The 12,848-nt window shown below is 33.0% G+C and overlaps 3 protein-coding genes across 3 annotated transcripts; 1 reads left to right on the top strand and 2 right to left on the bottom strand.

Moving 5' to 3' along the window:
- Window positions 1-52: 52 nt before the first annotated feature.
- Window positions 53-1,560, top strand: LOC111000800 (dolichyl-diphosphooligosaccharide--protein glycosyltransferase subunit 1). Its single transcript, XM_022270384.2, has one exon. The coding sequence runs from the start codon at window positions 80-82 to the stop codon at window positions 1,508-1,510; it is 1,431 nt and encodes a 476-aa protein (XP_022126076.2). The 5' UTR covers window positions 53-79; the 3' UTR covers window positions 1,511-1,560.
- A 179-nt stretch (window positions 1,561-1,739) lies between these two features.
- On the bottom strand, window positions 1,740-10,149 carry LOC111000801 (translation initiation factor eIF-2B subunit delta). The gene is made up of 10 exons (XM_022270386.2): window positions 9,918-10,149; window positions 8,918-9,613; window positions 8,401-8,670; window positions 7,588-7,718; window positions 6,542-6,641; window positions 5,485-5,664; window positions 4,731-4,858; window positions 4,065-4,242; window positions 2,463-2,643; window positions 1,740-2,004 (listed from the first exon to the last, which is right to left on the bottom strand). Exons 2-10 carry the CDS (start codon window positions 9,356-9,358, stop codon window positions 1,799-1,801), a joined length of 1,815 nt encoding a protein of 604 aa, XP_022126078.2. The 5' UTR covers window positions 9,359-9,613; window positions 9,918-10,149; the 3' UTR covers window positions 1,740-1,798.
- Window positions 10,150-10,475: 326 nt separating this feature from the next.
- LOC111000806 (N-acetylgalactosamine kinase) lies at window positions 10,476-12,466 on the bottom strand. The gene has a single exon (XM_022270394.2). The coding sequence runs from the start codon at window positions 12,093-12,095 to the stop codon at window positions 10,629-10,631; it is 1,467 nt and encodes a 488-aa protein (XP_022126086.2). The 5' UTR covers window positions 12,096-12,466; the 3' UTR covers window positions 10,476-10,628.
- Between the last annotated feature and the right edge of the window lie 382 nt (window positions 12,467-12,848).

Below are 12,848 nucleotides of genomic sequence, written 5' to 3' on the forward strand. Positions count from 1 at the left end.
ATTTTTTTTACTACAGACTAAGAACTTCCGGTAAGTTTTAGGAACGATAAATTGATGGCGTGTACATCCGGCTGCGTCGATGATTGTTAAAATGTCAAGTGAAATACCGGCGAGGAACAAAATGCGGATTTGTGTTGTATTTCTACTATTTATTTTCACAATATGTGGATCTACCAATGTAGATACAGTATCAAGTGATATTAAAATTAAGAATGTTGATAGAATAATCGATTGTTCTTCTCAACTCGTAAAAACAACATCTAAAATAACTTTGGAAAACTCAGGCAAAGCACCGATAAAAAGTTTCTTATTGGCTATAGAAAATGTTCTAAAAGACCACATATCATTCCTCGGAGTCAAGGATAGCAACAACAAAGATCTACGCTTAATAGAAACAACAGTAAAGGGTTATGATTATATCAAGTTTTATCGTGTAGAGCTAAAAGATGCTATTAATGCAGGTTCTTCATCAATTCTTACTGCGGAATCAGTTTTCACTAAAGCCCTGCAACCATACCCTACCGCCATCACTCAGCAGGAAGACCAATTGGTCAAGTTTAATGGTAACCTATACTTCTTTTCTCCCTACTATGTCATATCACAGAAAACAAATGTAATTTTGAATACACAGAGTGTTGAATCTTTTACGAAAGTAAAACCATTCAGCCAGCTTGATGGTACACTTATATTTGGGACTTATTCCAATATTGGGCCATTCACTGAAAAGGAATTGAGTGTACATTTTAAGAACAACTCTCCATTTCTAACTGTTACTCGCATTGAGCGTCTTATTGAAGTATCACACTGGGGCAATATAGCAGTTGAAGAAAAGATTGAAATTGAGCATACAGGTGCCAAGTTAAGCGGACCATTTTCTCGCTACCACTATCAACAGGACCACCACAGTGGCCCTGCTAGTGTCCGCTCATACAAAACATTATTGCCTGCTTCTGCTGCTGATGTATATTATCGGGATACTAATGGCAACATCTCTACATCTAACATGAAGGTGAAAAAGGATTCAGTAGAATTGGATTTAAGACCTCGATACCCTCTGTTTGGAGGATGGAAGACTCACTACACTCTAGGTTACAATGTCCCCAGCTATGAATATGTTTACCACTCTGGAAATGAATATCTTTTAAAGATGCGTGTAATTGATCACATTGTAGATGACATGCAAGTTGATGAATTAGTTACCAAGGTGATTTTACCAGAAGGAGTTCATAATATCAAAATTAACTTTCCCTATTCAATAACAAGACTGCCTGATACTTTACACTACACTTATTTAGATACTCAAGGACGTCCAGTGATTTCATTTACCAAGAAAAATATTGTTGAAAATCATATTCAAGATTTTCAACTACGGTACACATTCCCGACAATCATTATGTTGAGGGAACCATTAATAGTAGTTGGTTCACTGTATGCACTATTCCTTTGTGTTATTATTTATGTAAGATTAGACTTTTCTATTCATAAGCCAGAACATGCCCATAAGGACTAACTCCTGTATTTAAATTGATTATATCTAATATAATGCTTGTTTTAGTCTGATATCATAATTTATTGAAATTTAATATCGTGTTCACCTGGGTATTATCAATTCTAAAACAAAAGCATAAATAATTTTTTATTATACAATAAATACAGAAAAATAAGAGTGTTTTAATCATATTTTTAATGTTTAATCTTTCATTCTTGTAGACATTACAATGAATAAATACAACATAAAATTAATTTAATATATACATTTATTAGAAATTTCATTAAATTTATTTTTCACATAACAAAATTACATTCCATATTCAGAAGTTTTAAATCTAAGAACGACTGGTGCACTTGTACAAGGCAATATTGCCAATTCAGTGACCACTGCAGTAACCAGGCTAGCTGGTGTGACGTCATACGTCAGGTTCAGAAGGGTTAAGTTGGGGTTTGAACGCCAGTCCTTGAGAGGGGAGTTCTCGTCAGACTTGTCAACTAATGCATCAGCGTCACCTGTGGTTATTAAAATTCAGCATAAAATCCAATTATTTTTCTTTATAAGGGGGCGTCCATAAATTACGTGAGGTGTTTTTTTTAATTTTCTGCATGGTGAGATGTCGTGAGATTTTATTCAACCCCCTCCCCCAATCTCACGTGAGATTTGTTATTGTAAAAAGAAAAAAACAAATTTGCTTCGTGCTTTTATTTACGACTAGTGATCTTAATCGTATTACGATTACGCTTAAGATTTAATCTTAAGCATGTACTATCTGGATTAAATGGACCAAAATAGTATTTTTTTGTTTCAATCAGAAAAAAAATTGCGTGATATTTGCCGAGACCCCCCCTCTCTCCAACGTAAGATTAGATGAGATTTGACTCGACCCCCTCCCCCCCTTAAACACCTCACGTAATTTATGGACGCCCCCTAACTTAAAAACCTTTTTTAATATAAAAATTTGACAGCTTACCAATTTCATTATACACAAATGCATCAGTTTGCACGCGATCTGAGAATTTGTGCGTCTCACATGCCACTAAAACGGGAACGTTGTGCGCGCGCGCAACTAAAGCCACCTGTAGCGTACCCACTGCACCCAGGACTGAACCGTTTACCAGCAGTGCGTTAGCTCCTAAAAGGACCTTGTTAATCTGAAATTTTAAGTAATTGGTTAAGTATCAATCATAGATCTAACAGTCAATACCTGTCATATTATGTATTTAGGGCCTGTTTCACAATGTCCGGATAAGTTCCAAATAAGCTATTTGTTACTTATTTGTAGGATAAACAGTATTTTTGCGTTTCACGACTGTCAGATAGCGGTATTTGTCATGAAATGCCAAGTATCTTATTCGGAACTTTTATCTTTCGAATAATTTATGCATAGCTATTTGGCACTTTATCCATACATTTTGAAACAGGCCCTTAGTATATTAACTTAGTCGGTGACGCCCTAGATTGCTTTGAAAAGTTAATGAAAAAACTGTTATATATATAACAGTTTTCAGTTTTTTTTTACACATATAAATCTAGTAATGGGCTCTTTTATCAATGGTTCAAAATAACAATTGTTGGCATTTAAAAGTTTAAACTATTTTTAACACGTACCCCATAAGAATATAATACAGACATTTTAATTGCCATAACCATCAAATTAATAAAAATTCAGGTCAATCATTTTAAATAACATTAGAAAATGAATGTTACATTTTTGTGGTTTTTGTCGATACGCCTCTGGCCCAAAAAGTAGAAATACTATTATTTGGATGTTTAAGTGGTTGATTTAAGTAATTAAAGTTTTTTTTTTTAAGTTTCTACAGCTTTAATAGCCATGCAATGGTTATCAGATCATTACAATTATAATCGTCACACCTTATACGATTATAGATAATACGATTCACACTTGCTGCTACGGTGAAGGCAATTGAGGAAATATGTATGTAAAGGTACAGTGGACTCTCAACAATTTGCCACTCGATAAATTGAATACAATGGTTATTTGTTTCATCGGTTATAAGAAGTTGAAATTACTTGTAATACATAGTATCTTCCTCGCCAACATGCAATAATCTCAGATTACGGACTTCTTTTTGACATAAGTATGTGTGAATAATTGTAATTACATAATAATATAGAAAATATGAATCACGAATTTTAAATTATCGGGAGTCGACGGTAGTGGCGTAGCAAAGGGGGGTGTGGCGGGTGCAGGCCGCCCCGGGTGTCACCTTTTTTGGGGTGACACCTACCCGGTCTCTCAACTTGAAGAACAATGCACAAACAAAAAAAATCGCTAGCATAAAAATTTCTTTTTCAGGGATTCCTGCAATACCATTAGCTCAGCTCTATGTAGAATCGGGGACTCCCACAAAAGAGCCTGATGCTGTTGTGGGGGATTCCCCATACACGCGATCTTAAATTCAATGATCGATGTGCTTTATCATATAAAATTTATTGCTTTTTACTTTCGATGGGGTGCCACCCAAGGTGGTTACGCCTCTGGGCGACTGTAGGTTACGTAGAAAGTTTGCTGGTCAAGCAAATATTCAATAAATGAAAAAAATTCACATACCGTCTTCATAACATAGCTAAGCGCCGAGATATCGACATATGTACAGGCCACACCCGCTGATACAAGTCGTCGAAGCATTTCTCGTGCTGAATGACTGACTCTATTCCCAACAATGACCGCGCGATATTGCACACCAGCCTCGTGGCATTCTCTAAGGATTCGTTCGATCAACGATGAACTAAAATATAAAAAAGGATATGACAATCTAGCGATGCCTAATTTTGAAATTGCACCAATGAATTCTTTCTGTGTGATTAGCACTGTGTGTCAAGCACAGAATTCAGATGACATCTTAAAAAATACAAATTATCAAAGAAACGGACGCTATCTGTGGTCAAGACCGTATAGGGTTTTAGCGCCGCTAAATTTTTTCAAATTCAACATAAGTGTGCAAACACAGATATTTTCGTCGCTAATATTATTATAAAATTTATTGTCTAAAATTTCGCCAGGAATCGAGCCTATGACCAAGGTCATACGCTTTAGGCGTTACATATACAGGGCAATGCAATAATTTATTTAAATAGTTTAGTATTTACACATCTGTATGAAATATCTATAGTCAAAACGATTCAGAATACTAATATTTCTATTTATTAAAAAAAATCCTCGCTGTAAACGTCGCATATTACAATTTTAAAATTAACAAATATAGTAGCAACTTACCACCCATAAGTGAGAATGTTATCACCGTTCGATATTTTATTCCTCACAGCGATACTGATAGCTTCACCAGCCATATCGATCTGTTCACGAATATACCTGTCTATTTCCTCTTGCAGTTTCTTCTTTGCCTAGAATAAAATTTATATTTTCAGACCGCAATGCTATACACATTTTGTGTATTAAATGTATTAGCGCTCATAGATTTTTTCTAATGACAGCAAATGTTTTTGCTTTTATGGTCTGGTGGTGAGTGGTGAAGAAACCGGTCTAGACTTAAGATAAAGATATAAGAGATAAGTCAGAAAGTATATCTAATCCACTTATGACGGACAAGAGTCAAGCTTAGTGCTAAGGGACCGTGCAAGTATTACGTAAGCACTATAGGAAGAGGGGGGGGGGTCTTTGAATTACTTATTTGGTGATTACGTTAACAGTAACTATTTAGTTTTTTACCCACACATTGAAAATATATAATTGAACTAAATGCATTTATAGAACTCTTCCAAAAAATTGATTCGTTTACCACTATTGTTTTGATAGCTTTGCTTGTGCCGAGGAAGAGAAAGGGGAATAAATTGCTTAAGTATTTGAACGGCCCCTTTGTGTTATTGTATAATTGTAATGTTCTTCTTTCGCTTACATTTTAGTTTTCCTTACAGTGGTTTACCTGTAAGCTCCATTGCTTTCCTACTCACTTAGTTATTCTAGTAAATAAATTTGAATTAAATAAATGTAATTTACATTATATACTTACATCAAACTCATCAACATTGTTCGGTAATTGGGTGAGTTGGTGTCTAAAGTGCTTGATAGCGTTAACTTGAGAGGCTGAAGGAGCTCTCATCTTCCATAGAAAGGCTAAACTCGCTGCCAATTGAGCTTCTAAGCCACGAGCGAACTCTGTCTTGGCTGGAAGGATATAGTCACGGACCATCTGTTCAAAGAAACAAAATTTAAATTATTATGACAGTTTGATATAAGTGATTGCATACTCTGTGGAAAGAGAACTGTCGTAGGATTTACTCTAAACCGCCTTTTGCCTATGACAACACTATAACGTCATTACAGTGACAGACAGTCACAAAAATCTGAATAAATTAAATGACACGCGAGGAAATCAGAATAACTGTCACGATTCTTTTTTAAAGTACAGACTTAAGTATTTATCACACTATGGCAGAAATTTATAAACATACGGAGCCCGTACATAAAAATGCATTGAATTTTAACAAAACAAAAAGTCATAAATCTCGTTCTTGAATGTTATCCAATGATACATTCAAGTTCCTATGAATTATAAAAAAAAAATGCTTTCGAAAGTACGCATCACATTTCATTTCATATACATTTACAAATTAAAATGAATCGAAATATATGTTGCTAAGAAAAACTACAAAAAGCATTTTCTCATTTGAACTAGGAACTCAGGAACTTTGGAAAAAGGCTAAGTAAAGAATCAATTATAACGACATCGATATTAGTTAGACATATTTAGTCGTAAAAACCGATAGGCGTAACAGCCGTATAGTATGACGGTGTTGTTAAGTAGGTACCTAATACAATATAATTCAGCCGGGACCTTTGATTTTGGTCAATATGACCGGTATAATGGTTCACGATGTCGACCTAAACGGTTTTGGCTGTACATTAATACAATATAAAATAGACATATAAGTTTTGCCTTGAGATTATTAAAACAATGAATGAATACACACAATAAAAGCAATTTGTCATACTTAAAAATCGATGAATTGCAAAACTACTAAATATAGTATAGTTTATAAAATGTTAAAATTTAGCCTAAAACCTACCTTTTTAAGTGCGTCCAACAGTGCTATACACCTTGCATTGGCTCCGGTAACAACACGCGATGCGAGCTGTACCCCCAATTTTATCACTGCCGGGTGTAAACTATAAAATAATAAACCCTTTAATACTAATCGCTAATCTTATGTACTGACTTATTTCTTCTTTTTAAGATTCGCCAAAGGGGGCCGTTTAAGTATCCCCCCCCCATCTTGTCAGCAAAAGTAAGCAAAGCTCTCAAAAGTATGTACTATAATTAAAATATAGTAATAAAATGTACTATACATTTTAATATTTTGTAGGAATCCTCGAAAATGCATTTCATGTATGTGTGAAAAACATGTGTAAATAATTACCGTTGACGTAATCACCAAATAAAAAAATCCAACATATATAAAATATATGATAAAATAAAATATGTTTATTTTGGAATATAAGATATAGGTATCACTTAATCCACGTCATTTAATTTAAATAGGTATCCCTATTGATCGGCAAAGACAGAGGGGCGAGAGAAAATGCCGGCGTAAAAACTCTCGGTACTCTTTTGAAATAGCAAATCATGGAAATCTATGCTTAATATATTATAAAGCGAGTGTTGTTTTTGTGATCGATGACGTTTCATTACTTGCATTGCCTATAAAGTATAAACTATTAATATTAAATTTAGTTCCACTGTGCCACTCTCAAACTAGAAACTATTAAAACCGTCACTATAGCGTCTGTCTACCACAACTTTGATGGTGTTTTCCAAAGTTTTATGAAAATCGTCAAGTACTATGAAAGAGTGTAGTGACAATCATAATGTCACAACTAATACTGATAGAAGCAACTTCATTTTGAAAGAAATATATTTTTTTAATTTCTACTACATCTCTATCGTACAAATGGCCTAAGCATTAACCAGTTTATTAAATATTGTTACAAAACCTATGGAGGAATATCTTTAAGGCCCCTAGTTAAAAGGCAATGCTGCTAATTCAACGGCTTATTAAGCTAGTCGATAGCGATATTACATTTAATAAATCTTTTCTTTATAATATGTACATACTTAGAATTGATAGCAACTTGTTTGAGAGCCTCCTTGTCATGTTCAGAGTGAAGATGTTGAAACCAGCTGCATTTCTGTGTTGTTTGTGCCTTTTTTGGCTTCTCCAATGTTTTCGGTTTCGGTGACTTTTCCTGTAAATAAAGATATTTATATTTAAAATTATTTTCTTACACTATTTATGTGAAAACGCATTGTCTGTGTTTTCACTAAAGTAGTTTTATGTAAATAAATAAAATAAATAAATCTTGTCAAATTCTGTTTTTCTGTAAGTAATAAAAAGAGGAAAGTGAGTACTTTAAAATTACCCAAATATTATTTTTTTCTTTGTATTAAGTCTTATTTCACACAAGGATCCAAATAACACTTTAAAATAATAATTAAAAAGTTGTAAACAGATAATTTTACAAAATAATTTGTTTTCACTAAATTAGGTAAAAGTTTTTAGTATTATTTCAATAAGTTTTAATTTTCTTATAGCGAAAATGTTGTATAAGAATATTCCCACAAAATTTATTCCAGAAAGTTTACTTAACAATCAATTTCAATTTCAAAAATTCTTTATTCAATGTTCAATAAAAATTAAAAGGGCTACAAGTCCAGTGTACATTAATTCCTGGAATGTAACAAACTTATAACTAACATGTTTTATTAAAAGCCGCATTGCTTTTTTAAAAAACTTATGAGAAAAAACAGATAAAAACTAAAGTTATAATATTTCGAGATTTAGCATTAATAATGAGGTAAACTGGGAACTATGCAATCTTTAGTTGAGATTTGCGATTTTTGACATATTACTTAACAACCAAAAAATACCTTTTTAATATCAGCCTCTATTGCTTTCTCTGGTGCTGCTTTAGGTTTAGTAATTGGTTTCTGTTCTTTTTCCTGTGCTTGTGCTAATTTGGCTGCCCTCTGGGCCTCTTGTTTGGCTCTCCTCTCTGCCTTTAATTCAGCCTTACTTTTGCCCTCTCCTTCATTTTTTTTGTCCTCCTCTCCTTTGATGTCATGTTTATCTTTTAATTGAGGTTTCCTATCTTTTTGTACTGGTTTGTTAATATCACTTTCACCTTTCTCATTTCCAGACTGTAGTTAAAATTATACGAAAAAAAATACTTTCATAATTGATTAAGTTTTGTAGCAAAACTTGTCTTATAAACAAAGAAACTAGAAGAAGATCTATAGAATATATGTTTACAATAGATAGCATAGCAAAAAGTTAATCTGTAATAATACTAGTTAAAATTTTAAGAAAAGTCTTTTATTATATATATATATTTATTAATACGTAAATGAAGCAATTTAAAATTTTACTGTTTTAATTTATTATTACCTTTTGAATATTCATTGATTGAACAATAGCTGTGACATTTTCTACATCCTTTGCAACATTGACAATATCCTTTAATGTATTTACAACATCATTAACTGTCAAATTATCTCCGACTGGTACATTTCCTATGTTTTGATCATTTGGTGAGGCATTCTTTAACTTTGTTTTTAATAAATTTAACAATTGAAGGGTATCTTGCATACTTCCAATTTCAGCACGGTCAACTTCATCAATGCTATTCTTGCCAGTTTTTTTTTCATGTTCAGTAGCAGGTTCTATAGTTTTATTTGATACTTTGCTATCTACAAGAACATCTGTAGTTTTAGTATCAGATAGACAGACTTTCTTTTTGGCTTGCTTAGCAAGTTTTTTTGCTTCCCTTGCTGCTTTTACTTCATCACGAGCCTTTTGAATTGCATCAACATCAGATTTAGTGTCCATTTTTATGTTATTTCTGTCTTCTTTACAGGATTGCACGCAGTTATTTAGCTTTTCAAATACAGTGTCACCTTTATCACTCAGATTTTTTAAATTTAAGGATGGTTTATTTATAGTACACCTTTGTTCAAGTGTATAAATCTCTGTCAAATTCGCCTTCTCAATATATTGCTCTGTTTTCCTTGGATTTTTTATGTTTTTTAATGTTTTGCGACGTAATCTTCTTCTTTGCGATGTTGTCAGTCTGTCTGTATGAACCTGTAAAAATAATAATAGCTTAAAGCAAATACAGTTGTTTTTCCTTAATGTTCTTAAAAAAATCAATATACTCATAAGTCATATTTTAAAAAAGTGAAGTTAATTATTGTTGAACCTAAAAGGACCGAATCAACAGGTTATATAGGAAATAATGATGCAATATTGTAACCTTAAATGGACAAAAGCTACGGATAAACTCACCTCCATTGTATCCATCGTAAACTAATAAATGAAAGAGTCTGCTTTAAATAATTTCAGCGCATTGTAAGGCATAAATAATGATTGAGAATAAAATAGTACTTACCAAGTTGGCAATTAAACCTATTAATATCTATTCAAATCTACACTTTAGATGCAATTATATGTACAATGTTAATAATTTACTTGAAGTGGGAACATAAGGTAAATTGAAAACCGTTTATAAACGGCAAGAAATAAAAGTAAAGGTTGAAAGAGAATAATTACTTTTACTTCTTCCTATAGTTCTGATCTTTTGACTTCTGTTTTCTAATTTACAGTTTACACAATTTTTTTTTGCTATCTGACAGTTGACATATTTATGGTTTGACAATAGTTTTCGACCGTTTAGAGATGCTTAGAGCGAAATAAAATAATCAAATAGGTATGTATAAGTGTAATAACTATCATTGTTTAAATTATATGTGTTTTTAAACTTTTCTTATTTCGTTTATAAATCAAAGTTTATTTTAACTAAATTGGCAACCTAATAATAATTGGTATATTAATCGTTATTATAGTAGGTAACTACTATTCTTAAGTTAAATAGTGGAGTAGTGGATAATGGAATCAGAATCGATATTGAAAGTTACAGAGCGCTTCATTTTAAATTAAACTTCAATAGTAAATTTTTAATTTTTAATTCAAATGCAATTTCATGACTACATTATCGGTATTTTACTATGCCAGCCTTATAAATATACAACCAATAAATATAACTACGTCAATATCGGCACTTTATTATTAACAAATTCATGGATAATAAAATAAAAATTACTTAATATCTAATATCGTAAATGATAGCCCCGTAATTTGGTGTGGTTGCGAAAACGTAAGCATTGGCTTTGCTTTTTTCGATATCGCAATGTTTTACGTAAAACTCATCTTTTAGCATTTCAATGTATTCAGTAACCTTGTCATTGGGACATAAAGCGACCACACAGCCTCCCCACCCTGCTCCAGTTAGTCTGCAGTGTACATTCATTTTACGCGATATGTCTACGAGTCGATCTAAATTTTCATGCGAGCATTCGTAAAGATTTTTCAGGCTATCATGACTACTGCACATTAGCTTACCAAGCTTGACTATAGTACTCTCAGAGGCATCTTTGGTTACGCCATTTGATCCATTAGTATGAGCAGTTTTATCATTAACAGTAGATTGCGTACACGTCTTGCGAAAATCTTCAACTCTCAAGGCTTCTTCGAAGACGTGAAGAGCTCTTTGTTTTAATTTAAATTCGTTTAAATGGCTCGTATTCGGTGTTAAATATAAATTATTCATTGTATTTTCATCTATATTTAAAATTCTACACACTTCAGTCTTAGTGTACATTTCTTTGGGTAAAATGTCGTGCACTAAATCTACCATTTCAGATAATGTTTTACCCAAAATGTTCTGCGCTTGACATAGCGTTATGACATTTTGATTTGCAGTGGCACCAGAGGAAGTTACAAGGATTCGAGCAGCTAATCTACACTCTATAACTCTCCGATTATAGTCGTTAGTAGCTGCTTTGTTGGCTTCAGCTAAGCTATGTGCAACGACAAAGGATGCTTCTTCTGGTAAAGCTACAGGTGTAGCTTTCAAAGGCTGCCATGTAATGTACTGAGCACTATATTTTTCCGCTAGAAATGCTATAGCTTGGTCCATACCACCCCCTTGTGTTCCAATATATCGTTCACTCTTTGCGCATAGAGTTGCTATTTCTATTTTATTTAAACTCGTTCCTTGCGCGTACAAAAAAGCTAAACAGGCTGCACTAACTAAAGCCGAAGAGCTGGACAATCCTGATGCTGGAGGAATTATTCCGTCAACACATAAACGTATTCCGTGAATAACCTCATTATTTATGAACTCCAAGCCTCCCTTTATACCGCAAAGCACATAATTATACCAAAATGGTTTTCCATTAGAATCGGGTTTAATATCGATGTCTTCAAACTTGTTAATTTTTAGATCAAAGCTGTCATATTTACTATTTATGTTTCGTAGATACAGTTTTGAATCTTTTGTAAGATCGGCAGCTACTAAAATATCTTGTTCTAATGCCATGGGCAACACCGGATAGCCGCAGTAATCAATATGTTCACCAATAATATTAACTCGGCCTGGTATTCGCACGAAATATGTAGGTTTGCATCCAAATTCATTGTAAAAATGTTTAGTGAGAGCTTCAATTCTATTATTACATGGAACGCCTTTTATTGGTACCGTGTCAATATTTCCATTTGTTGTGGTCATCTTTTGAATAATTCAAAAACAACGGCAAATTACAACTGCTACTTTTTAATCACTGGTGCCTGGCAGGATAATACACGTCCCACGTATTCAGTTGTTATCAGAATGGACTGTTATCAACTTCAATAAAATAGTTAATATTTACAAACACTCCATCGTTCGGTTCTCTCTGGTGTATTATTAAAATTGCACTGTTATAACGTAAAACCCATTTATAATGTATTCTATATTAATATTTTAAGCACTTGTTTTAGGCGTAAAAAGCTTCGAGATGTCTTCGTACCTAAAAGTTTAAATTAAAACTATGTAAAGGAACGTTGTGCATGAATAATAATGCCACCGCGACTGATGTGAACTTGTGAAGCACTGAAATGACGCATTCGGGCCAATGTTATGGGGAAAGAGCGTTTTATCAATTTCAATTTTATTATCCAGGTACTAAGACTGACAATTATATAACGGAATTATAACAGTTATTAGCAGACGAAGCAGACACGTGAATCTAAGTTCTATGTTAAGTTCATAAAATATAGGTAGGTGGCGCATTTTTAAATTGGCCTTACAAGTTTTTTTTCGCTAAAACGTAAACCTGGCGCTTTATTAATAAGATTAGACAAGGCTTGGTCTATAAACTAACAAGCTACATAAACTAACAAACTAACAACTTATATTATATTAATTTAACCTTGGTGAAATGCTCTTAATAAAAGATATCAATTATCCTATAGCCACTCATCCTTAGCCACTTAGCCCTAA

This window comes from Pieris rapae, chromosome 20 (genome assembly GCF_905147795.1).
Source record: "Pieris rapae chromosome 20, ilPieRapa1.1, whole genome shotgun sequence".
Classification (NCBI taxonomy): Eukaryota; Metazoa; Arthropoda; class Insecta; order Lepidoptera; family Pieridae; genus Pieris; species Pieris rapae.

What these genes read in the sequence shown, in the direction of transcription:
- LOC111000801 (XM_022270386.2), bottom strand. Translation starts at nt 9,358, where the DNA reads ATGGACACTAAATCTGATGTTGATGCAATTCAAAAGGCTCGTGATGAA. An exon ending in TAGAGGCTGATATTAAAAAG is followed by an intron (nt 7,719 to 8,400) that starts GTATTTTTTGGT and finishes CTTTATTTACAG; the next exon opens with GAAAAGTCACCGAAACCGAA. An exon ending in TTAGCTATGTTATGAAGACG is followed by an intron (nt 2,644 to 4,064) that starts GTATGTGAATTT and finishes TTAAAATTTCAG; the next exon opens with ATTAACAAGGTCCTTTTAGG.
- LOC111000800 (XM_022270384.2), top strand. Translation starts at nt 80, where the DNA reads ATGATTGTTAAAATGTCAAGTGAAATACCGGCGAGGAACAAAATGCGG.
- LOC111000806 (XM_022270394.2), bottom strand. Translation starts at nt 12,095, where the DNA reads ATGACCACAACAAATGGAAATATTGACACGGTACCAATAAAAGGCGTT.